The sequence below is a fragment of the Palaemon carinicauda genome, chromosome 18 (genome assembly GCF_036898095.1).
Source record: "Palaemon carinicauda isolate YSFRI2023 chromosome 18, ASM3689809v2, whole genome shotgun sequence".
Taxonomy (NCBI): domain Eukaryota; kingdom Metazoa; phylum Arthropoda; class Malacostraca; order Decapoda; family Palaemonidae; genus Palaemon; species Palaemon carinicauda.
In genome coordinates, this window is record NC_090742.1 from 81389140 (window position 1) to 81415639 (window position 26500).

The window sequence follows — 26500 nt, forward strand, 5'->3', positions numbered from 1 at the left end:
GAATTTATTCAGCACAGTGGACGTTTTTTCCTAGTCTTAGTCCTCTTCCAAGCTCCCCAACCCCTGGGAGAAGGAATGTCGATCGGCCAAAGGAAACGAGAGGCGTTAGCTCACGAGCAGACGTCCTCTCGAGCGTTCCTGTTGACGTTCCCAAGAACGCTCTCCCTTGCCATGGGAAAGCAAAGAGCGTTGGACGTTAAGCTACTAACATTGTTGTTAGAGTCTTGCATTGCATCACATTTGCTGATAATAGCAATACTATAATGTTTACAAACGAACATAAACACGGTTTTTATCCCAGAGCGCCAGGCGGCCATGAGAACCCTATGATGAACCGAAGGCGCCGAGTGACGTAATGAAGATCATTTTACACTTGGCGCCACGTCTTTCAGGACGCTCGGCGCCACGTCTTTCAGGACGCTCGACGCCACATCTTTCAGGACGATCGGTGCCACGTCTTTCAGGACGATCGCCGCCACGTCTTTCAGGACGCTCGCACCTAGTCTTTCAGGAAGTTTGTCAGAGGAAGACATTGGTGATCACTTTTCTCCTGTTGAATTTGAGATTATCAGAAGGAGAAGATCCTTATTCCTTTTGTCCTTCAGTTGATTTAGAAACTCTTGAAAGTTTTTATGATTAATTTCCAAATTATTTTATGCCTATTGCTCCACGTTCGCCACCCTCTGAATTTACATGTGGTCATCAATGGAGCTTTAAGGATGATGGGAGACTGTTTAGAGTCTCAGAAGGACCAAAGAAAGACAGCTTTCTTTTTTCCTCTGAATAACCTGGCCTGTAGATCTTGTATCTGGGTATGAGATTATTTTTATTATCTCTAGCCAAGCTACAACCCTAGTTGGAAAAGCAAGATGCTTTAAGCCCAAGGGCTCCAATAGGGAAAAAATAGCCCAGTGAGGAAAGGAAATAAGGAGATAAATAAATGATGAGAATAATTTAACAATAAATCATTCTTAAAACAGTAACAGCGTCATAACAAGTCTAAAATATATGTCTTATAGGGTGGAGGTCTAGCCACGTTAAGGTCGAGGACCTTGTGGAAACCCCACAGAGACTGTTACAGCCCCCTGGGTGGATTGCTGAGTCTCTCAAGAAATGCAGGTAAATGAGGCATATAAACCTATGAAGCCAGCTTCCTTATCAGGTATTCCAGGATAGCAAGAGTGGAGGTCTAGCCACGTTAAGGTCGAGGACCTTGTGGCAGCCCCACAGAGATTTTTACAGCCACCTGGGTTGATCGCTGAGTCTCTTAAGGAATCCAGGCAATGGGGCAGGATAACTTTGAGGTCCGTGTTATTCCTAAAGGATGGATGCAAAATCTTTTTCCTAGTGAAACCTCCTTTGTTAGTTACTCCGATAAGACCTCCCTGCAAAACAGACTTTGCAACTTCAAATGTCTCTCTTTTGGGAGAGGGAGAATTTTATCCAGTCCTGGATGTAACTGCTCTCAATGCCTTTGTTCAGAAGTCAAAGTTCTCCATGGAGACATCGAAATCATGAACTATTTAAAGTCTCATGTCAGCCTGGTCACAAGGCGAAGCAGAGTCTGACTGTTTTTGCCTTCAGGCAGTGGAGCCAGACTACATAACTTCTGGCAATCTTGGGAGAAGAGGGGAGCAGACCTTTGGTCAGTACATCTTCTGGAGGATTACAATTTCCTTTCATAGGAAAACCTCCTTTAGTTTTAGCTTGAATAGATCTCTCTCCCAGGTCTAGAGAGGAGTATAAGAGGCAGGCTTTGCAATTAAACTTTTGCTAAATGTAGCAGAATACTGCACTCAAGAGTTATCAGAGCCTCCCTGTATCTGGACGATTGACTTATCAGAGCTCTTTCTTACGATCTTCATGAAGGATTTTAAGATAACTTTGAACCTATCAGAAGAATTGCATATTCCTGTCAACAAGACGAGTCTCTTCTGACACCAGGACGCTTGGCACCACGTTTTATAGGATGTTCGGCGCCTTGCTCTGTTAACCTCTCAGCGCCATGTCTTACAGGACGCTCGGCGCCACGTCTTACAGGAAGCTCGGCGCCACGTCTTACAGGACGCTCGGCGTCTCGTCTTTCAGGACGCTCGGCGTCTCGTCTTTCAGGACGCTCGGCGTCTCGTCTTTCAGGACGCTCGGCACCACGTCTTTCAGGACGCTCGGCGCCACGTCTTACAGGAAGCTCGGCGCCACGTCTTACAGGAAGCTCGGCGCCACGTCTTACAGGACGCTCGGCGCCCCGTCTTTCAGGACGCTCGGTGCCCCGTCTTTCAGGACGCTTGACGTCGGAGATCTAGCAGGAGGCATGACATTGAACTTGAGAACCTCGGACTTCGTGATGACACTAGTCGAATCGAATGTCGAGATCAAGGTCGCTTTAGTTCCGATCTCTTTGATCATGAAAGTTTTTTATCGAGCGTCTTCTAGCCTTAGTACAACGCGGCGACATAGGCGGTGATCTGGGTTTCCTTGACGCCAGGAGTCAGGACCTTAAAAAGATGTATCCTGATAAACACAACGTCACTACTTCCGTTAGATCTTCTGACACCATCACAAAAAATACTTTATTTAAGGATGGTGATTCAGAATCAAGTTTTTTCGTGCTTTTACGTCTCCTCTTAGAACGGAGCAAGCCTTCTTGAAACTGCAATCTTTTCTAAAGATACAGAAGTGTTCTGCGAGGAAGTGGATGAGTATGTTGGGAAACCTCTCCTCTTTGGGAGGGGATTTTTTCCCGGGGAAGACTGATTCTTTCTTTGTGACCATTGATATGTCACTGTTCATCCTAGTTTTCCTGGACCAGGGTTCGATTCCCGGCCAGTCAGGAGCTAGAAGCTATGGTCCTTATGTGAGTTATTTTTATTCCCTCCATTTCAAACTCAATCATTTTAGGACAAGGAGTAGGTCTTGAGTCAATATGCATCTCTTTTCGGATGCCATAAGAAGTTGCCTTCAGTGGTGGTACGATCCAGTCAAACTACCGGAAGGTCACCCCTTTTGAACAAAGGATCTTAGACCTTGTGTTGTGTCTCGTCGCCTCGGCTTCGGGGTGGGAGCAACACTATACAGTTGGAAGCTTCGGGACTTTGGACAGAGGATCAGAAGAGCTTCTTCATCCCCCAAAGGAACTGTTGACAGTCCAGTTGGCTCTCAAAAGCTTTGAAGGGTCAGTTTGGAACAAAGTGGTGTAGGTCTATGCCGATCACACTACAGAATTGGCTTTCATTACCAAGCAAGACGGAACCCAATCGAGGTTCCTTTACGGGACTGAGAGGAGTCTTCTCATCTGGGCTAAGGAGAAGAATGTATTCCTTCTAAGAAGGTTCTTTCAAAGAGAGAAGAACTTCTGGCAGAACAGTCTCAGCTGGAGAATAGACACTCCATCGAGAAATCTGCAAGAATATGTGGCGACTTTGGTGTCGTTCTTGTATAGTCCTATTCGTGACTTTGCAGACAAAGAGACTAGAAACTTACTGCTCTCCAGTGCCAGATCTCGAAGCAGTCCCCATAGACGCTTTCCTGTTAGCCTGGTCCAATCTGGATGTGTACGTTTTCCATCGTTCTATTTCCTTAACAAGGCGACACAAAAGTTTGTGTCACACGAGGGGACCAGATGACTTTAGTGGCCTTCTTTTGGCCCTCAAGAGGATGGTTCACAGAGATACTGGGATGGATGGTGGACTCTCCTAGAAGTCTTCCATTAAGAGTAGTTTTACTCAGACAACCTCTCTTAGAGAGTTACCTTTCAAGTCTCCAAGCTCTTCTCCTAGCTACCTTCAGCCTTTTGAAAACTCACAGGAACGAGAGTTTTTTTTCCGAAAGAAGCAGGTAAGTCTTTTACAAGAGCAATAAGGACTTCTACCATCATGATTTATCAATCCAAGTGGGAGGTTTTAGAGAATGGTGCAGAGCCAACTCTGTTTTCTCTTCCAGTATCTTTACAACTCAGATTGCTGACTTCCTGTTTTACCTTCGAAGGAAGCTCATTTGTTCATCCTCTTCCATCAAGGGATACAGGTGTGTGTTAGCGACTGTTGGCAGGCACAGTATCTTGGACCTTTCGATTGATAAAGTCCTACAGGAACTTCTCAACTTGTTTGAAACATCAAACAACCAGGATTCACCAGCTTGGATTCTGGACTCAATCCTGAAGTTCCTTATGAGTGACAGGCTTGAGCACTTGCATTCTTCTTCATTTTAAGGACCTCACGATGAAAACTATTTTTTTTGTAAGTCTTGTGACAACTAAAAGAATCAGTTAATTCATACGTTTAGTAAAACGTTGGCTTTCGAGATAACGAAGCTATCTGCTCATTGTAGTTAGGCTTTCTCGCCAGGAATGACCGCCTTTCTCAACCTTGACCCAAAGCTCTTGTTTCCGAATTTTTCGGATATGGTTGGCGAGGAGTTGGAGAGTCCTGTGTCCAGTAAGAAACCTGAAGTTCTACCCAGGCAGAATGAAAGAGTTGCGAGGCAAGTCGAAAGCTCTTTGGTGCTCGATTAAGAAGCCCTCGTTAACAGATGTCAAGAATGTCCTTTCTTTCTTCATCAGACTCTTATAATAGAGGCTCATACACATTACAGTGAGACTAGCCTCAAGTTTTAAGGTTAAGACGCATGAAGTTAGTACTATAACAACTTTAATGACCTTCAAGCAGAATAGATTGTGGTGGAGCATTATGGACACAACCTTTCGGGGTAGTAAATCTGTGATCACTTCACACTATTTGAATCGTGTGCAGACTCTTTATGAGGACTGCTACACTCTGGGACCATTCGTGATAGCGAGTGCAGTAGTGGGTGAAGGATCCACCACTACGTTCCCATAATCCCAATAACCTTTTCTTCTCTTGGAACTTTTATTTGTTTTTATGGTTGTTTGTGGAGATTGTGTCAGTCTTCCACAATCATTGATTTTAGTCAGGTGGTCAATTTTGTTCCTTGAAGAGTGCCAGGAACTGATTATTGGAGGAGGTTCTGTCATAATGAGGTATATACACCGGTTTGACAGTCCCTAAGAGATCTTCAGCCCCCTGGGAGGATCGCTGGATCTCATAAGGCTGGCAGACATAATGAGGCAGAGAATCATTGATGTCAGCTTCCTTATCAGGTACAAACCCTCAAGTTTGTTTTAATTAACTCTTAAGCAGGATTTCAGATATACTAGCTGTCTCTAACCCTCCACCAAAGGTGTTAATCAGCTATATATATAACTAACGGGTAAGTGTTATATTTAAAAATGGTATTTTCATTATGAAATAAATTTTTGAACATACTTACCCAGTAGTTACATATACAGTAATTAAAGTCCCACCCTCCTCCCCTCTAAGAGACTAAAGGCATGGAATATATGAGGGTTCCTGGATTGGTTCCTAGGTACCTCGCTAGGGCGCCGGGGTGGTACACCTGGCTATCCAATTGGCGATTAGCGCTAGTTTTGAATTTTCTGCCGTGACGTCAGGGACGTAAGCTATATACTGTATATAACTACCGGGTAAGTATGTTAAAAAATTTATTTTATAATGAAAATACCATTTTAAGGATATTAGCACCAGGAGTTAAAATTCTGGAGACCTAAAGGTAAATTCTCTGGGAATATCACTGTAGTCAAATATACCCTAGGAAGCTACTTACAGGAACCTTCCATCTCACCCAAAAATAGATTTTTTGCTTCGCTCAAAATCTGTTTTATAACCTGGGAAAATCCAAAGAAGACTAGGCTAATGGATTTATGTAGCATGTGGTATGTTACTATTCAGGTAAATATTGGACTGTTTGTAGTGAGGTAAACCCAAATTTCTTTGTTTATGAAACAGTTTGCTATAGTTATTACAATCGGAGAAGGCTAACGCTTCTTCTAGTTATAGCAATGTTCCTATCCTGACCTTGCCAGCTTCAAACCCTAGTCTAGCTTCTTAAATGCTCTTACACAAATGTAAACCATTGTCTTTTACATAAAAAGATAAGATCAAATCTGGAATATGGCCACTAAAATTATAGCCAGATGTCAACAACTACCACTAACTGAGAGGCAAGCCCCCCCCCCCCCCCCCCCCCCCCCCCCCCCCCGTGGGCTTACTGACAAACCATTATGATATTAGTCGTCAGTGAGAACAGAACTTCTTGCTGGCTGGAGTATCGTCATATTTAATTTTTTATTTCTTTCCAGCATGTTTGTGGATTTTGGATTTTGTGGGGGCTTTCAGTGAATGTTCAGCGCCTTGTTGAGTGTAAGAAGTGTTTCTTCTCCTTGGTCTTTCCTGCAGAGGCTTCTACCACAACCAAGGACTTCTTGCAATAAGTGTGTGTGACCTTTGGGATTGTCCCTGCCTGGCGATCAGGAGGCCTGAAGTTTAAGATCATTCTCAATTTGATTTGAATTCCATTGGTTAGCAATCTTCAGTGGCAGACAATTTACTGTTCCCTTGAGGTCTTTTAGAGGTCACTTAACTTCCACCTTTCACTTCAACACAGACTTCCCTTCACTCCTCTCCCATTGGCCTTCAGTGTTTACCTTGATAATCCTTGAGGTAGGGAGGCCTCCCCATTTTCTTGGGAAAACAGGAAAATCTTCCTACCCAAGGGAATCTTTATTTCAGATTGAGTATGGAGCTTTTAAGATTTAAGGGTAGATAGCTCCGTAGAAAAGTCATTGACTCTTCGGGGATTTCCTCCTCAACATCTGAATCTCTGTATTGATAATGTTTCTTTAACTTTGTATGACTCTTTTAAAATTTTAGCTGTGATTCTCAACAGCAAATTTACTTGTGAGAGACACATTAGGTCTATGTCTTCTTCACTTGCACAGAATATGGGCTCATTGAGAGAGTCTTTCAAGATTTTCGGTGATCAATTTATTCTGAAGAAATGTTTCAGTTCTTTCATTCTACCTTGTTTTGAGTATTGTTCTCCTGTCCGGTCTTCAGCTGCTGATTCTCGTCTTAATTTGTTGGACAGAAACTTGCGGTCTATTGAATTTCTTATTCCTGATCTAGATATTAATCTATGGTACTGTTGTTCAATTAGTTCATTATGCATGTTGCATAAGATTTTTCATAACTCTGACCATCCTTTACATTCAGATCTTCCGGGACAATTCCATCCTGTTCGTAATACAGTACTAGGCTGGCAGTCAATTCTAATAGCCAGGCCTTCTCCATCCTGAGGCTCAATACTACACAGTATTCTAGAAGTTTTATTCCAGCTGTGACCAAGTTGTGGAATGATCTTCTTAATCGTGTGGTTGAATCAGTAGAACTTCAAATTTCAAAGTTGCAGCAATTGTTTTTATGTTGAACAGGCTGACATACCGTAAGTCTTTTTATAGTTTATATATGACATATCTGTTTTGACGTTGTTACTGTTTTTAGAATGATTTATTGTTGATTTATTCTCATCTTTTATTTATTTCTTTTACTCACTGGGCTATTTTTCCCTATTGGAGCCCTTGGGCTTATAGCATCTTGCTCTTCCAAGTAAGGTTGTAGCTTGGCTAGTAATAATAATAATAATAATAATCCCTCCCCTTGTCTAGGATCTTTAGGGGAGTCTAGTCTCCCCTCCTGTGGATCTCACTCTTGAGAGATGTGCTACCCTGGATTCTTCTTCTCTACAAGCAGCTGTACCAGACACACCAATTACCACTCGTATAGACTCCTCTTTGTGGGCGCTTCTTCCAGATGCTTGTCTCTCAGGCAAACTACCATAGGGGCATCTTCATTGCATGCATGTCTGCCAGATACTCTTCTTCCGAGATGTTGCTCCCTATACAGAAGCACCATACCACATACTTGTCCCTCAGACGCGAATGCTCATCTCATTGGTATAGCAGTGCCGCAAAGCTTTGTTTTGTATTCCACGGTCAGTCAACCATTGGAAGTTTTAGCCCCATTAGATACTCAGACATCGACCAGGATCGCTTTCTCAACCTGTTATTTTCTGCAAATGACTTGAGCATAAGTCAGGGTGATAATTCTATTTGACAGACTACGGTTGATCTTTGATCAATATCCTTGGCTTCTTAGCTGCCGCTGGGGGACTCTTGGATCCTATCACTGATAACGTCTTTGAGACTCAACGACAGAGTTTTGGTTCTATAGAACTTCGTCTCCTTCAAGCATCCTTTCAGCAAACCAGTCATACCCTAGATTCTAGATGCTGATTACCCCAAGTCTCAAAAGTTATCGGAAGTAAGTGAAACTTGTAATCACGCCAGTGGAGGCTTTCTATCACTGATTAACCTCCAGGTGCTGTTAACAACATCCTTCACCTTTAGTGGTAGACTGCGAAGCTTGTGAAAGAATGACAGTCGCCTAATCCGAACTTCCCTACAGTCAGTCTCTATGGCATTGTTACCGTCCCTTGCCTCTGCCATTCATAAGAGGTTTTTAAACCTAGTCCCCCTCATATTCATAGTCAACCAGTAGATAATTCAGGAAGTCAGGAAGACTCCTTTGCAAGGGAAGGACCACAATATCTTGTACTAGGGAACGTTGCTATGAGAATGAGAAACTAGACATTTAGGAATGTGAACCACAAGTTCAAGCCTTGATTGAAATAATACCCTCTGAGGAGGACGTATCCCAGGAAGCACCTGCTCACAGCAGTCAGTCACTGCAGAATACGGTCATAGTACAGTACTGTACAAATCAATTTTCTCCTTTGGCCACTTCCCCGGGGAGGCATTCTCCAGACCATCGGAAGGGTTTTTCCTGAAGGGACAACATGAGTCTTCAGAAGTACGGAAAATCCAAGCAAAGTACTGGACTGTAGGAAGCCATTTAGGATAACAATTCAATAGGTGGCATGGGACAATATGAAAGACAGTCTTCTAGACTCTATGACGAATTGAGAAAAATCATAAACTATTGAACCAGAACCAGCTAGGGGTTCACACCCTCTGAAGCAGAAAACCTCAAAAGTAAATATACCTTGAAGGTTTTATTCCTAATAAAACCTCAGGGAAGCAATGTGAAACCTGGTAAAAGAAGGCAAAACTGCCGTTAACATGCGCTCGGGTGTCCCTCAGAGTTCAGAGCTTTTATTGTAGCTTCCCTGTTTGGAACTGGTCGAAGAAGCGATTAACAACGTCAATGACCAGATCACCATGCCTATAATTTAGCTCAAAGCAAGAAGGTCCTTTCGGTCCTTCAGAAAGCTATCTCCAGATCTCGCTTGTTAGTCGAGAGTCCACGTTCCAGAGGGATCGAGCCCTTCTCCATTCCCAGTGGATGTCGGTGTAACAATGCTGACTCTTGGCCTCTCTATAGACTGATTAGACACCTGGGGTACAATATTTTCTCATGCAAATCAGCTGCCATGGAAGGCAAAGTGGTTATCTTTTTGGCAGGCCAGTATGCCAACCATTGACCAACTGATTACATAAACACGGAGATACAGTAGTTTCAAAACTAGGTAGAAGGTTAGGGCACAGAGAAGCCTTAACTTCACGCTACCCAAATAAGTAGTCAGGCTCTATTCCCAGATTAAAAGGTAAACAAAATCGTTGAAAGTTGGAGGAATACAAGTCAGGATTCTTTTCCACCATGCAGTGACCTTCCAAGGCCCTAGAACTTCTCTTCAAACCCTAAAACATTGGTTTTGGGTTTGTCAAAGTCTGCCTTTAAGAAACCTTTAGTAGGGCAAAGACCTCGACTGGCTCCCACACTTCCCCAGTATTCCTGCAGGGTTACAGACATCACCCCACCTTTCATCCAGAAGGGGCAGAGGTAGGAGAGCAGCCATGGATCATCAGTAACCACCGACACACCTTGTTAAGATTCTAACATCTGAATTCCAGTCAAACTAAGATCATACTTGTTATTAAAAGGTTCAGGTTTGCATAGTTAGGAAAAATACGCATGACTTTAAGAATGTTGGTATTTTCATTTATGAATACTGTGTACATTTACAGTATTATTGTATTGTATAATTTTAATGATTCAATAATGACCTTAGTTTGTTTTTTGTTACAGTAATCAACAATGAAGATCAGTCCAGTTGTAAGAGCACAGATATTAGTAACACATCAGTGTACAGTTGTAAAGTTGCCACCACGGAAAGTGAAACTAAAACTGAAGAATCTCAACACGAACCCTCCCCGGAAAGCACATTGCAACCCTCCGATGAGAAGGATGATAAGCCAGATACAACAGATAGCCAGGTAAAAATTCTCTCTCTCTCTCTCTCTCTCTCTCTCTCTCTCTCTCTCTCTCTCTCTCTCTCTCTCTCTCTCTCTCTCTCTCTCTCTCTCTCTCTCTTTCTTTCTTTTCCATACTTTCAAAAGGCTTTTGACAAACTTCCTCTTAGAAAATTAACTCAAAATATAGCTCTAGGCATCATTGACGAGCCAGCTGAATGTATCGAAGATTGACTAACAAACAGAGAAGAGTTGTAATCAATGGATCAACTTTAGAGTGGGCAGCTGTTAAAAGCGAAGTACCACAAGGATCCGCCCTTTGACCATTGCTATTTCTGATCTACATTAACGACAGAGTTTTAGGATTAACTAGTAGAATAGCTAAATTTACCGAGGATACTAAATTGGGCATAAATGCTGTGAACTCAAAAGACATAGAAGACATATAAGCCTTATGAGAGGATCTAATGAAGCTAGGAGAATGGTCCAGAAAATGGCAAAGGCCTTTCAACTGTGGGAAATGTAAAGTTATGCACATAGGTTATAGTAATCCACAATCAGGTTACTCACTGCTGGTTAATGAAATAGAAAGTGTGGACCAGGAGGAAGATCTCGATATTATTATCAGCAATGATTTGAAGTTCACCAAACAGAGCATAAAAGCTGAAAAGAAAGCACAGAAACTAATAGGCTACGTAAAGAGACAATTCAAACACAGAAACTAAGACACTGTACTACAGCTATACGCATCTCTAGTAAGACCCCATCTAGAATACCGAGTCCAATTCTGGGCTCCAAGTATTCAGAAGGATATAGACAGACTGGAAGCAGTACAAGCTAGGGTCACCAAACTAGTTCAAACACTATGGAAATTTGGATATAGACCGAGGATGGAATGTTTTGAACTTATTTGATCTACAAACTCGACGACTAAGGGGACATTTAGTAGAGACATTCAAAATTCTTAAAGGAATAACAAATGTAGATTACAACAATCAAATCACACTTAGCACAAATGAGTCCAGAGGTAATGAATACAAACTGGAATTGAAAAGATACAACACCACTCAATTTGTCAATTTTTTTTACATATAAAATAGCAAATACTTGGAATAGACTTCCAGCAGATGTAGCAAACAGTAAAGCGGTAAACGAGTTCAAGAATAAGTTAGACATCATAAGAACTAAATGCTTAAACTAAATTGCTCTACCAAAGAGCAAATGAGTCTCTATGGATGGACTAAAATATCTTTTGAGACATCCAAAACCCTTCACACACACACACACACACACACACACACTCTCTCTCTCTCTCTCTCTCTCTCTCTCTCTCTCTCTCTCTCTCTCTTTTTTTTTTTTTTTTTTTGTGTGTCCAACAAAAATGTTGAAGTCAGTGTTGTCATTTCCTTACATAAGACATAATTTCATTCTGGGGCAGAGTGCTAGGTGAAAATAATAATACCTCAACCAATCAATCCAAGTTTAGATTAGGTAAAGTGTTTCACACTCATGATTTAGATATTTTTGTTTAGAAAGGTGTCAATTTTGTTGGGTTTTCATTAATTCTATGTCCGAAAATCTTGTTATTATACCCTGCAACCACCTGATTAGAAGTGCCCGATTGTGTACGATATAGTTTAATAGGAAATTGAAGTACGGTAATTAGTATTTGAATGACAAAGTAAGCAGTCAGCTATGAATAGTGTTGGTCAGTGTTGCCAGATACTTTTGGTCCAATTATTGTACCAAACAGCTAAGAAATGTCTTACAGTACCATGAAAGTGTCGTACCTGATTATATTTAACCAAGATGCTAAAAACAACAACAAAAACACTTATAATGTATTGGTAATGATAATAGTAGCAGTAATAATGATGATAATGATAAGACTAATAAGTTTCTGACCTTAATTATTTGTATTGTGTGCTTTGTAGCAAGTGGAAAAAATGAAATCAACTACAGTAGCCTATATGTTAAAAAAAAAATTGTAAACAAAGAAAGATGTTAAAATGATCGAAGAATTCTAGTATTATATATGTACAAGTGCAAAGACACACACACACGCACACACACACACACACATATATATATATATATATATACACACACACATATATACATACAGTATACACACACACACACATATATATATATATATACTGTATGCACACACACACACACACACATATATATATATATATTATATATACTGTATACACACACACACATATATATATATATATACACATGGGTATACACACACACATATATATATATATATATATGTGTGTGTGTGTGTGTGTGTGTGTGTATACCCATGTATATGTATATGTATGTATGTATATATATATATAAAATAAAAAGGAGGACGAATAGTCTGGACAACATCTTTCAATTTATTGGTGCCGACGTTTCAGGACTCATCCCATTATCAAGGCTAAAATGGACATATAAAACATTATAAGCAAAACTCAGTAAAAATATATAAAATACAAAAAAAGACAGTCAAAATCAAAATTGAAATTATAAACACAATTTCAAGTAAAATATGGAGATAAAAATATTAACTAAGAGAAAAGTATCTTAAAATTAAATATACAAAAATCAAAATTGTCTAAGGAGACAATTTTTGTATATTTAATTTTAAGATACTTTTCTCTTAGTTAATATTTTTATCTCCATATTTTACTTGTAATTGTGTTTATAATTTCAATTTTGATTTTGACTGTCTTTTTTTGTATTTTATATATTTTTACTGAGTTTTGCTTATAATGTTTTATATGTCCATTTTAGCCTTGATAATGGGATGAGTCCTGAAACGTCGGCACCAATAAATTGAAAGATGTTGTCCAGACTATTCGTCCTCCTTTTTATTTTATCTTTGAAGCTCGCTAGGAGCAACGACCTACCTCAATATATATATATATATATATATATACATATACATGGGTGTACACACACACACACATATATATAGAGAGAGACAGAGAGAGAGAGAGAGAGAGAGTGAGAGTGAGAGTGTGTGTTCATGACTAAAACACAAAAGTTTGCATAACATATTTCCAGCAAATTTTCTTTTATATGTGGAATGGAGACATCACATGGAGTGCCTACATACAAGTTGGTTTAACGCATAGAAAGAATGGACTTAGTTGGATAAATGTTTGTACAATATTTATGGTTTTCCTTGATAACTAGTTCTATTGTGAGCAGAAAAAAAATCTCCAACAGTTGCAATGCTAAGCTTTTTTGTCTCCAGATTTCATACAGAAAAATATACTCTTTCACGGTCTGCATTTGCATGAGGCAGCGAAAGAGTAACCACAGCAAAAAGTCCTTGTGTAGGGAAGATATAGCCTACTATCCTTAACCATCTTTGAGTTCCCTTATTGCAATCCAGAATCTGTCAGGGATTTTATCAGTTTTTGCCACCTGCCTAATATCTAGAGGGAGAGTTTAGTCTTGAGTTCTTTATAAAGCCTTCCATTCATCATCTAAACTTTGAAGAGTATTTCTTAGTCAACTCTGAAACTGAAAACTGAAGCTTTCAGAATCAAGTTTGCTCGTTCTTGTATTGTAGCCAACCTCCTTGCTGATTGATCTTATGGTTAGTCGCATTAGCCAATCACACATGTACATCATAATTATGTATGATAATTGCTCTTTCTTTGGAAGTGGAAATGTTGTTTGTGCGCGCTTGCCAACTTTTCAAAAATAACTGAAACCAAAAATGTATATATTCTCTTATTCATGGTTGTACAAATTAAAAAAAAAAATCGTACAATTGGGTATACTGTATTTGACTAAAATGTCGTAGGTCATACAACACTGGGTCGTTGGTTGTAGAAGAGTCAAAATTGTCATATGGGTACAACATTTATCGTACATCTGGCAACGCTGGTGCTGGTTAACATTGGATAAGATATACAGTAAAGTAAAAAGACGATTAAATTAATTTAATGCAATTATGAATATCTATTGTGAAGATGTGCATTTGGTGAGGAATGAGAAAATAGCTCTGGATATTGGGTACAAACAGTCATCCATTGTATCTTGTGATGCAAATCTGTTGCTATTGTGATATGACTTGAGTACTTACATGGAAAATCTCTCCTAAAAGAATTATTGCTGGTGATTTGGCTATACTTATGTCTGTAGATTTAGTGCAGTGCAAAAATTTTTAATTTTAAACATCTGACTTACCTGGTAGTTATATATATAGCTTAGTCCCTGACGTCACTGCAGAAATTTCAAAACTCTTGGCAATCGCCTATTGGGTAGCCAGGGGTACCACCAGTGCGCCCTCTACCCAGGTACCTGGAACCATTCCAACTATTCCTCAGATCTTCCCTGCTGCCTTACCGGTGACATCGTTGGAATTTCGCTCGCTTTGGCCTGTGCTTTTTGCAATTAATTTGGTGAAGTACTCTTTGGCTTTGGCTTTCGCTCTTTTTTTTTTTTTTTTTTTTGACTGAAAGTGAGTGGTTGGAATATGATCGCTATGTTCGTAAGCTTGAAAGGGATAGGATCAGGAGTTTTTCCCCCTACAGTAAAAACTAACGAACCAACTCTTAAAGACATGATGGTGGAAGTACTGTAAATCATTCTGCTTTAACTATGACGTCACAAGTCATGTGATGTAAACTCTACAAAGAATGACTTGCAAAATATGTAAATTCATTTCCTTTTCTTGCAAGGAACGAAAAGAAAATACTAACTTACAAAGCAAAAGTATTTAATTTTTATAATGTAAAAGGAAATACAGTATATTATTTTTAAGAAAATATTTGTCCTGTTAGTATACTTTCTTTAGATAATCATTGATCTATTATCAGAGATGAAATAAAACTAGTGTACCGTAAAATTTGCGCTACATAGTACTCATCAGGGCTGGGGAATCAGGACTCTGAACATCCGACTCCGACTCCTATAATTTTTAGAACCGACTCCGACTCCTATAATTTTTTAGAACCGACTCCGACTCAGACTCCAATTTAAAAAAAATAAGAATAATTAAATATTTTTAAATATTTAACTTAGCCGGTGAATATATAATAGCTGAGCCTCCGGCGGCTCGACAGAAAAACACACAAAAACTCGCGAGCGATCGCTATGAAGGTTGCGGGTGTGCCCACTAGCGCCAACTATCGGCCAGATACCGCACATACATGTAAACAGACCCAATTTTTCTCTGTCGGTCTGATCGACAAGACGTACCATTACTCGCTGTTAACCTGGAGTTTTTCAACAGTCTTGGTGAAGTACTTCCTTTTGGTTTGAGCTTTCGCAGTGCAGGTGTTTTATCTTCAACTTAAATCTTGAACTCGTTTTTGGATAGATTTAATTGTTGATGACTTTGGATTGTTTTTTGGACTTTCTTTGACTTTTAAATGGCCGACCCTTCCCTTAGTACGGAAGTGTGTTTTAGGCTTTTAGCAATTATCTTAACACGTTATAAATTGTTGTTGTTAATTATAGATTTTCCTCTATATATTTTATATCTCAACCGCCTTTATTAGGCCTCTTCGATTAGCTTTCCATTTATAATAAACATCAAGATAAATTTTAATGATTTGTTTATATGCGACCTTACCTATTCCTCCCCTAATCCGAGAGTAGGCGGTCCTAACTTGGAAACCAAAGTTAAACAACGTTGAGCCCTTTCAATCGTAAATAACTTTTACAGAGCAAATGATTTAAAACTTATTAAATGAATATTTTTTAGTAGATATTTTATGAAAGATTTTCTTTGAATAGTCTTCGTACTGTTTCAAAGATGAACTAACGTTTAGTTTATTTATGCTACGCAGTTTGCGCTCTATCGTTACGATAGAGAGAGAGAGAATCACGGTTTCACTTTGCAGAAAGAGTAAATCGATTCTGACGTTTTGTTCATTCTTCTTTCAAACTTAAATGTTTTAAATACTATTTTAAAGGAACTTGTTAATTGAAAAACCTTTCAGTTTTTTCCTTTGGTCAAATAACCTGTTTATTGATGAAAGGTAAGTGGGCTTTTCTCTTCGGTGCGAAATCAAGAGAGAGAGAGAGAGAGAGAGAGAGAGAGAGAGAGAGAGAGAGAGAGAGAGAGAGAGAGAGAGAGAGAGAGCGAGAGAGAGAGCGAGAGAGAGGGAGCGAGAGAGAGGGAGCGAGAGAGAGGGAGCGAGAGAGAGAGAGGGAGCGAGAGAGAGGGAGCGAGAGAGAGAGAGAGAGAGAGAGAGAGAGAGAGAGAGAGAGAGAGAGATTGTTTTACGTACGTAAATGTAAATTTTAAACAAAAAAAATATGATAGGTTACAACATGTAGACTTTTAAAACCTTCCCTTTAACTTAATGCATACAGTACGTACATTACTAAACTATAAAACAGGTTAAAGTAAAAAATAAAGATTGTTACTGTACTCACCACGAAAGAAGTTCAAGAAAAACTTGAATGACGATGGCGATGAATTTGCTGCACAGTAGAAATGATGATGATGAAGCTGATGATGTGTTCTACTGTGCAGTCAATGATAGTATTTTACGTCTCTTCAGACGGAGGTGTCTTTTCCTGGGACACCTCTTTAACTTCTTCAATTTCTTCCGAAGGCGTACTAGCAGGAGGAACTGGCTCTTTTTTGCGAGGCTGGAAGAACATTGTGATCGGAAGTTGTTGCCGCTGCTTCTTTTTTCGATCCAAGAGCATCCTGTAGGGAGTCATGATGTCATCGACCTTATTTGAGAATTGCATCGAGCGAACCATATCCTCGTCCCACTCTTGTAACATTTCTTTCGCCTCCTTCATATGGTTCCAGAACTTGGCAAGCCGTTCTAATGTTAAGCCCGTTTCTTCGACATTTTCTTGGGTCTCTTCCTGGGTACCCTCACTCTCTTCCTCACTTGCCGATTTCGTCAGGTCTTCAAGGTCTGCGTCAGTTAGGGGCTGGGAATGGCAGTCCAACAACTCGTCGACGTCTTCAGTCGTCATGTCGCCAAACCCGTCACCTCCAATTATGGCAGCCAACTGCACAGATTTCCGTATTGCAGAGTGTTGGATTTCCGACGGAGTAAATCCCTTGTCGTCGTAAACAATATCGGGCCACAGCTTCTTCCAGCTCGCATTTACGGTTGCAGGTTTCATCTCTTGAAGTGCCTTTTGAATATTCTGCAGGCACGTGGCTATGGTGTACTGCCGCCAGTACGCCTTCAAGTTGAAATCTTCATCCTCGTCATCTTGGGCAGCATCCACACACGCAACGAGGTCCGCCAAGGTATTCTTCGTGTAGAGGGCCTTGAACGCCCTGATAACCCCCTGGTCCATCGGTTGAATTAATGACGTGGTGTTGGGTGGCAGGAACTCAACCTGAACGCCCTCACGCGACAGGTCAGTTGCGTGTCCACCAGCGTTATCCATAAGGAGAAGGATCTTGAATGGCAAGCCCTTCTCTAAGAGATATTCATGGACTTGCGGGGTGAAACACTGGTGGAACCAGTTGGAGGTCAGCATCTTCGTAATCCATGCTTTTTGATTATGCATCCAGTACACGGGAAGGAGATTCTTATTTTTATTTTTCAAAGCGCGAGGATTTTTCGACTTATAAATAAGCCCCGGCTTTAACAAAAATCCAGCAGCATTGCCACACATCACGAGGGTAACGCGATCCTTGAATGCCTTAAAGCCAGAGGCTTTGGCTTCCTCTTTGAACAGGAAAGTTCGCGACGGCATTCTCTTCCAAAACAAGCCGGTTTCATCCATATTAAACACTTGTTCCGGCTTGTATCCACCTTCAGCGATAATGTTCTTGAAAGTCTGGTTCACGTAAGTTTCAGCAGCGGCAGTGTCAGCGGAAGCAGACTCCCCATGCAGGGAAACGCTTTTCAGGGCGAAGCGTTTCTGAAACTTCGCGAACCATCCTTTGCTTGCGGAAAAACGTTTCTGAGGCTGGGAATCAGTGGATGTCCCTGGTTGAGGATCATCTGCATCATCATCATCTTCAGCATGGTTGCCGTCGTCGTCTTTAGGTTCCTTTGCAGCAAAATTCTCATAAGCTCAAAGCCTTTGTTTGGATGGTGTTCGTATCCAACGCTATGTTCTTCTTCCGGCAGTCGGCAATCCACACAGCTAAAGCACCTTCCATGCGTACGATCGTTTTATTACGCGTTGTAACGACTCACTTCGCTGATCTGCTAAAGGTGATTGCAGCAGTCTTTCTAATGTTCGCCTCGTCCTTCTTGATGTAGCGAACGGTGGATTCGTTGATGCCAAAATGGCGGCCGGCGGCCGCGTAACTTCTACCATCTTTTAACATGTCGAGAAGCGTAACCTTCTCAGCTATCGTCATCATCCTTCGGTGGCGTTTAGGCTCACTACCAGCCTTACTAGAAGCAGAACGCTTGGGAGGCATTGTAACAGAAAGTTCAACAAAAAGTTCAACTTAAAACAGTCGCACACAGCACAGATTAAACTTCACAAACTTAAGAACGTCTACTCAGCAATACGCGGAAAGAGAAAGTGAACGATCCAGCCCCGCGAGAACTTTGATGCTGCGGGTAGAAGATGCGGGCAAAACACCAATCACAGGCTAGATAACAAAACTTGAGTTTTGATTCGTCATCTATCAGCGCTTGAACCAATCACAACCCGTCTTACAGTACTATGGTGCGTTGGTTACTCATAGAAGATGCCCCCGCGCTTACTGAATGTACGTAGATTAAGTACAATACCGTAATAATAATAAATAATGATAATAATACTGTACAGTAATAATAATAATAATAATGATTAATAATAATAACAATAATAATTTTATTAACAACAACAACAATAATAATAATAATAACAATAATAATAAAAATTTACGTACGCTATTTTACGCCTCTCTCTCTCTCTCTCTCTCTCTCTCTCTCTCTCTCTCTCTCTCTCTCTCTCTCTCTCTCTCTCTCTCTCGTACGCTTACAGTATTCGAAATGTGATTTTTGCAACAAAGAATATTATTGGATGCAGTACTGTACTACGTACGTATACATACAAAAGATTCATGGAAAAGAAGCACATCCATTACAGTACACACCATTCTAATATGGTATGACTGCATCTGATTTGCGTTTCATGTTCGATTTAATTTTACTACGTACTGAATTATCGTATGATCACATTCTCTTTTCGTGTTTTATTTCTTTCTGTGCTGAATTATATATCATATGTAATGCAATGAACAATCAGTAAGAGCAGATATTACTAATTACAGTATTAATGGAATTGCAGGTAACAAAATATCGTATTTGGTTGTCTTCAGATTTCGCGGTATTTTCGAATTTTCCGGAAAATCCGCGATATGTATATATATATATGGGTTATGGGAAAACCCCGCGAAGTGGTGAATCCGCGATTGTCGAACCGCGAAGTAGCGAGGGTTCACTGTATTGCTCTCCAGTCCTAGATACAGAAGCAATCCACATAGACGCGTTTCTACTGGATTGGTCTCTTCTGGACTTATATGCATTCCCACCATTCAAGATAGTCAACAAGGTACTGCAGAAGTTCGCCTCTCACGAAGGGACAGGGTTGACGTTGGTTGCTACCCTCTGGCCCGCGAGAGAGTGGTTCACCGAGGTACTTCAATGGCTGGTAGACATTCCAAGAAGTCTTCCTCTAAGGGTAGATCTCTTACGTCAGCCCCACGTAAAGAATGTTCATCAAAGCCTCCCCGCGCTTCGTCTGACTGCCTTCAGACTATCGAGAGACTCTCAAGAGCTCGAGGCTTTTCGAAGGAGGCAGCCAGTGCGATTGCGAGAGCTAGGAGAGCTTCTACCTTCAGAGTATACCAGTCGAAGTGGGAAGTCTTTCGAGATTGGTGCAAGCCAGCATCTATGTCCTCTTTCAGTACCTCTGTAGCCCAATCGGAGATTTTCTTTTACATCTGAGAAATGTTCGCTCCCTCTCAGCTCTCACGATTTAGGGCTACAGGAGCATGTTGGCTTCGGTCTTTCGTCATAGAGGCTTAGATCTTTCCAACAATTAAGATCTCCAAGATCTCCTTAAGTCTTTCGAGACCTCTAAGGAACGTCGTTTGGCAACTCCTGGATGGAACTTAGACGTGGTCCTAAGGTTCCTCATGTCAGATAGGTTTGAGCCATCACATTCAGCCTCCCTGAAGGATCTCACCCTCAAGACGCTTTTCCTAGTGTGCTTGGCTTCGGCTAAAAGGGTCAGTGAAATTCATGCCTTCAGTAAGAACATCGGCTTTTCTACAGAAAAAGCCACATGTTCACTTCAACTTGATTTCCTGGCCAAAAATGAACTGCCTTCTCGTCCTTGGCCTAAGTCTTTTGATATACCTTGCCTGTCAGAGATCGTAAGCAACGAACTTGAAAGAGTGCTGTGTCCAGTTAGAACTCTTAAGTTCTACTTAGCTCGTACTAAGTCCTTACGAGGTGGATCTGAGGCATTATGGTGCTCAGTTAAGAAACCATCTTTGCCTATGTCAAAGAATGCTTTGTCATATTTTATCAGACTTTTAATACGAGAGGCTCATTCTCACTTGAATGAAAAAGACCGATGCTTGCTTAAGGTTAAGACGCACGAAATAAGAGCTATAGCAACTTCCGTGGCCTTTAAGCAAAATAAATCTCTGCAAAGTATTATGGACGCGACCGTTTGGAGAAGCAAATCGGTATTCGCGTCATTTTACTTAAAAGATGTCCAGACTCTTTACGAGGACTGCTACACACTGGGTCCATTCGTTACAGCGAATGCAGTAGTGGGTAAGGGTTCTACCACTACATTCCCTTAATTCCAATATCCTTTTAATCTGCTCTTGAAATGTTTTTTAATTGGGTTGTACGGAAGGCTAAGAAGCCTTTCGCAGCCTTTTTTGATTTGGCGGGTGGTCAAATGTCATTTCTTGAGAGCGCCCAGATTAGGGGTTTGATGAGGTCCTGTTGTATGGGTTGCAGCCCTTAATACTTCAGCTCCTGGGAGTCTTTCAGCATCCTAAGAGGATCGCTGGGCTTCGTGAGGAAGACAGACTAATAAGGCAGAGTAATCGTCTAAGTCAACTTCCTTACCAGGTACCTTTATATATTTGGGTTTTGTTATGATATAACTGTCAAAAACTCTAAGCATATACGCTGTAAACTTAATTAACTCTGGTCTCTACCCACCACCATGGGTGTGAATCAGCTATTATATATTCACCAGCTAAGTTAAATATTTAAAAATGATATTTTAATTATAAAATAAATTTTTGAATATACTTACCCGGTGAATATATAAATTAAAGGCCCCCCCTTCCTCCCCGATAGAGACCCAGCGGGATGAGAAAAATTGGGTCTGTTTACATGTATATGCGGTATCTGGCCGATAGTTGGCGCTAGTGGGCACACCCGCAACCTTCATAGCGATCGCTCGCGAGTTTTTGTGTTTTTCTGTCGAGCCGCCGGAGGCTCAGCTATTATATATTCACCGGGTAAGTATACAGTATTCAAAAATTTATTTTATAATTAAAATATCATTTTTATATAATTTTCTTATTTTATGTTGCCTATTAGTCAAAATAACATTTCATCATTACTAGCTTACTAGCCTAGTAAATAATTGTTTTATTGGAAACATTTCATGTAATTTCTTGGATTTAGCTTTTCCTAGGTTACACGAAACTGTAATCAAAACACCCGTCATTTCGAGATGTTTACATATAAATAATGACTTAATTCTACGATTATTCATATACGTGCTGCATAAAACTATGAATCAGTAACAACTCCTACCTTTTAAATGGCTAATGGTGATTAAATGAAGAGTTAATCATGAAATAAACTTTTAATGTCCAGAGACTCGTGTGTGGAGAGAACAGCTGATCGCATGTATAATATTATTGTTTTGGTTTGGCTTATGGATGAGAGATGGCAGGAGCTATATGTGTTTCCCAGTGACTGCCTTTATTCGAGAGGGTGTTAAAGAAAACGGCGGGTAATATGAAACTTTTTTTGAGCGACTTTGAAAAAATGTGACTTAGGATACCAAAAGAGAATATTTCCTCAGCGCAAAAAATTCATTTTTGAGGAGTCGGAGTCGGTAGAATTTTACCGACTCCGACTCCGACTCCTTTAGTCCATAAATTGGCCTCGACTCCGACTCCGACTCCCCAGGCCTGGTACTTATGATGATCGATACAGTCCCACAAAATACTTTTGTATCGTTATTTAATATTTCGATATTGGGAATATTAATATTAATCGTTAGCCTATTGGATTCTCATTCAAGCCGTTGGCGAAAGAGTAGATGTGAAAGCGTTAAAAAGTGCAAGTTTCAGTGCTAAAATCAGTGCAGTGGAGGGTGCGGCTACTCGGACCTGTCGTTCTCCTAGCCCTGGACCTCTTCCAAGCTCCCCAACCTCTGGGAGAAGGAATGTCGACAGGCAAAGGGAGACAAGAGGCGTTAGCCCCCGAGCAGTCGTCCCCTTGAGCGTACCTGTTGACGCTTCCCAGGACGCTCGCCCTCGCCATGGGAAAGGTGAGGTAAAAGTGTTATCTTCGCCGTCGGATGACGCAGCTCACAGATGGGGCTGGCGTCTTATATATTTCCCTTTCTGCTCAGAGGGAAGTCCTCCGGCCAAGCGGCCATCTACTTCGGTAGGAGCCAAAAGAGCAGCCTGCAGACAAGAAGAGAGTTGCTCGTCATAACCCCGAGCGTCAAGATTCTAAACCCCATGACGCCAAGCGTCAGAAAGGCAAGCGGTAAGAGGGTCATGAAGCCGAGCGTTAAGGAGTTGGACTACACCACGCCAAGCGTCGATTAGTTGGAAGTCATGATGCCGAACGTCAAGAAGTTGGATGTCGTGACGGCGAGCGTCGGAACCTTGGAAGGCATGACGCCGAGCCGTGAGAAGTTGGACGTCGTGACACCGAGCGTCGGAACCTTGGAAGTTATGACGCCGAGCGTCAAGAACTTTGACGTCGTAACGCCGAGCGTCAGAGCCTTGGACGTCAAGCTACTAACGCTGCTGTAAGAGTTTGACATGATGTTGACCCATATAGACTATGTATTCAAAATAAGTGTGAATCATGCAATAGGAGGAAGAACATTTTGTTATGCTGCACCGAGACTCTTCAACGACCTTCCACTTGATGTCAAGAATAGCAAAAATGTGGCAACTTTCACGAGAAACCTGAAGACTTATCTCTTTGGAAAGTGTTATAATAGTGATCTGAAAAGTATCAAGCCTGAATACAAATGCTAGCGAATAACTGTAAAGATACAGAGCAAAATATAAACTCAAAAGAAATTATTTTCACACATCAAGGCCCGCCTGAACAGACTCTTGGTGTCTGATGGAGGGCGAGAAGTAAGCCCCTAAAAGTAAAAGTAAGTCATGAAGCCGAGCGTCAAAACGCGGACTTCATGGTTCGAGCATCATGTTTTTGGACACCATGACGCCAGGCGTCAAGATTTTTGAATGGCATGACTCCAGGAGTCACAAAAAGACACTTGGGAAATCTTTGAAGGAGTCTCGTTACGAAGATGGTTTTGTCTCGTTCATCCAAGAGAGCCTTAAAGGTTATGGGAGACTGGATGCAATCTAAAATAGACCAGGGGAAAAACAATTTTCTCGTTTTTTACTCCGGCCAGATTAGCATCCAGGTCGAGTATTAGGTACGAAGCTCTCAGCCTGGGAGTCCCTGCCACTGCCCAAGGGGACTTCTCGAGTCTGGTTGACGCCCCTCGTCGGACGGCCATGAAAAGGACTTAAGTCTTTTGTTCATCTTCTGAATTGGACCACCTGCTCAAAGGCATTTTCAGAGCCTTCGAAGTTTTTAATTTCCTCGATTGATTTCTGGGAGTCTTGAGGAAAAGGATGGATTCTTTGAAGGATGTTGACACAGAAGGTCTCATCCATATTATGTCATGTATGGGCAAGGCATTGAGAGATGGGGCCAATGAGTTAGCGGCACTTTTCTCAGCAGGTGTCCTTAAGAAAAGGGGCCCAAATGTGCGCTTTTCTGACGAATGGGGTTACGCCTATGCAGAAATCTGAGCTGCTTTATGCACCTCTTTCATTGCTCCTTTTCCTGCAAAATCTGTTCAGAGAAGTCTTCTGCGTTAGCCCAAAAGGCTACTCTGGACTTAGTGTCCAAAACAGCAAGGAATGTTCTATCTACATCCTTCTCAAGCCGCAAACCTAAAGAGGAAACACCATCTCATCAGTTTTCTCAGCCCTTTCGAGGGAAAACTTTCTGCAGGAGTAGTACCAGAACCGAGGGAAGGAGAGCGAACAAGAGAGGCTCGAAACCAGGGGGAAGCAGGGTTTGACTGCTTTCGCCTTCAGACAGCAGTAGGAGCCAGGCTAACCAACTTCTGGCAAGTGTGGGAGAGGAGAGGAGCAGACCTTTGGTTTGTTCAGTTGCTCAAGTAGGGATACAAAATCCCTTTAATTGGAAAACCTCCTTTAGTAGTGACTCCCGTAGATCTCTCGGCCAGATACAGAGAGGAATCAAAGATACAGGCTATGCAACATCAAATGTCTCTCATTAGAGAAGGAGGCAATAGAGATTACGGTCACCAGGATTTTACAACCGCTTGTTCCTGGTTCCCAAGAACTCGGGGGGGATGGAGACCAGTCCTAGATGTAAGTGCACTCAACGTCTTCGTTCAGAAGACGAAGTTCACTATGGAGACAACGAAATCAGTCCTAGCAGCAGTCAGAAAGGATGACTGGATGGTCTCTCTAGACCTCCAGGATGCTTATTTTCACATCCCCATCCATCCAAAGTTCAGGAAATTCCTAAGGTTCATGTACAAGGAGGAAGTTTTCCAGTTTCGGGCACTTTGTTTCGGCCTAAGCACCGCACCTCAAATCTTTACGGAGTTAATGTCAAATGTAGCGGGAATGCTGCATTCAAGAGGTATCAGAGCCTCTCTATATCTGGACGACTGGCTACTCAGAGCTCATTCCTACGATCGCTGCCTGGAGGATCTGCAGATGATGTTGAAGTTATCAGAAGAACTGGGTCTTCTGGTAAACAGAGACTAGTCTCAACTGACTCCATCCCAAGAGATTCTGTATTTGAGGATGGAGATTCGGAGTAGAGTTTTTCGGGCTTTTCTGTCTGCCTCAAGGATGGAACAAGCCCTAGTGAAGCTTCAATGCTTTCTAGAGAAGCAAAAGGGTTCTGTGAGGGATTGGATGAGTCTACTGGGAACCCTTTCCTTGTTGGAGCAGTTTGTCTCCCTGGGAAGACTGAATCTTCGCCCTCTTCAGTTCCACCTCAGTCTACATTGGGACAAGGGAAAGGAGCTGGAGACAAAATGTATCCCCATTTCAGAATCCACAAAGCGATGCCTTCAGTGGTGGAACGACCCCATCAAACTGCAAGAGGGTCCTTCTTTGGAGCAGAGGAACCCAGACCTTGTGTTGTGTTCCGACGCCTGGAACTCGGGGTGGGGAGCAACGCTGGGGAAGTTGGAGATCTCGAGTTCCTGGACAAAAGATCAGGAGATCCTCCCCATAAACCAGAAGGAACTGTTGGCAGCCCTGTTAGCCCTCAAAGGCTTCGAAGGGTCAGTCTTGAACAGAGTGGTACAGCGTTGGCCTACGTAGCCAAGCATGGCGGAACCCACTCGAGGTCCCTTTACGAGATTGCGAGAGGACTCCTTAATTGGGCAAGAGAAAAGAATGTAACCCTTGTAACAAGATTCATTCAAGGGGAAAGAAATGTGATGGCAGACAGTCTCAGCAGAAGAGGTCAAGTCCTGTCTACAGAGTGGACGCTTCATCAGGAAGTCTGGAAGAGCCTGTGGCGGACGTGGTGTCGCCCTTGTATAGACCTGTTCGCAACCACGAAGACAAAGAGACTGGAGACTTACTGTTCCCCAATGCCAGATCCCGAAGCAGTTCACATCGATGCTTTCCTCATGAACTGGTCCCACCTGGACGTGTACGCTTTTCCTCCGTTCAATATTGTGCACAAAGTAATGCAAAAATTTGTGTCGCACGAGGAAACCAGAATGACTCTAGTGGCCCCCTTTTAGCTCACAAGAGAGTGGTTCACAGAAGTACTGGAATGGATGGTGGACACACCGAGAAGCCTCCCATCGAGAGTAGATCTACTCAAACAACCCCACTTGGAAAGGTACCATCAAAACCTCCAAACTCTACATCTAACTACCTTCAGACTATCGAAAAACTCACGAGAGCTTAAGGTTTTTCGAAGGAGGCAGCTAGGGCGATTGCGAGAGCAAGGAGGTCTTCCACCATCAAGGTTTACCAATCCAAGTGGGAGGTTTTTAGAGAAGGGTGCAGAGTCAACTCTGTTTCCTCTTCCAGTACCTCTTTGACTCAGATTGCTGACTTCCTTCTATACCCTAGAAGGAAACGTAGCT

General features: G+C 41.7%; 1 protein-coding gene across 2 annotated transcripts in view; it reads left to right on the forward strand.

The window, feature by feature from the left end:
- Positions 1–26500, forward strand: part of LOC137657912 (ubiquitin domain-containing protein UBFD1-like) — a 194548-nt gene that overhangs the window by 77927 nt on the left and 90121 nt on the right. For both annotated transcript variants that reach the window (XM_068392568.1, XM_068392569.1), the window contains exon 2: positions 9981–10168. In XM_068392568.1, coding sequence (XP_068248669.1) covers positions 9981–10168 — 188 coding nt within the window. The remainder of the gene's footprint in view (positions 1–9980; positions 10169–26500) is intronic.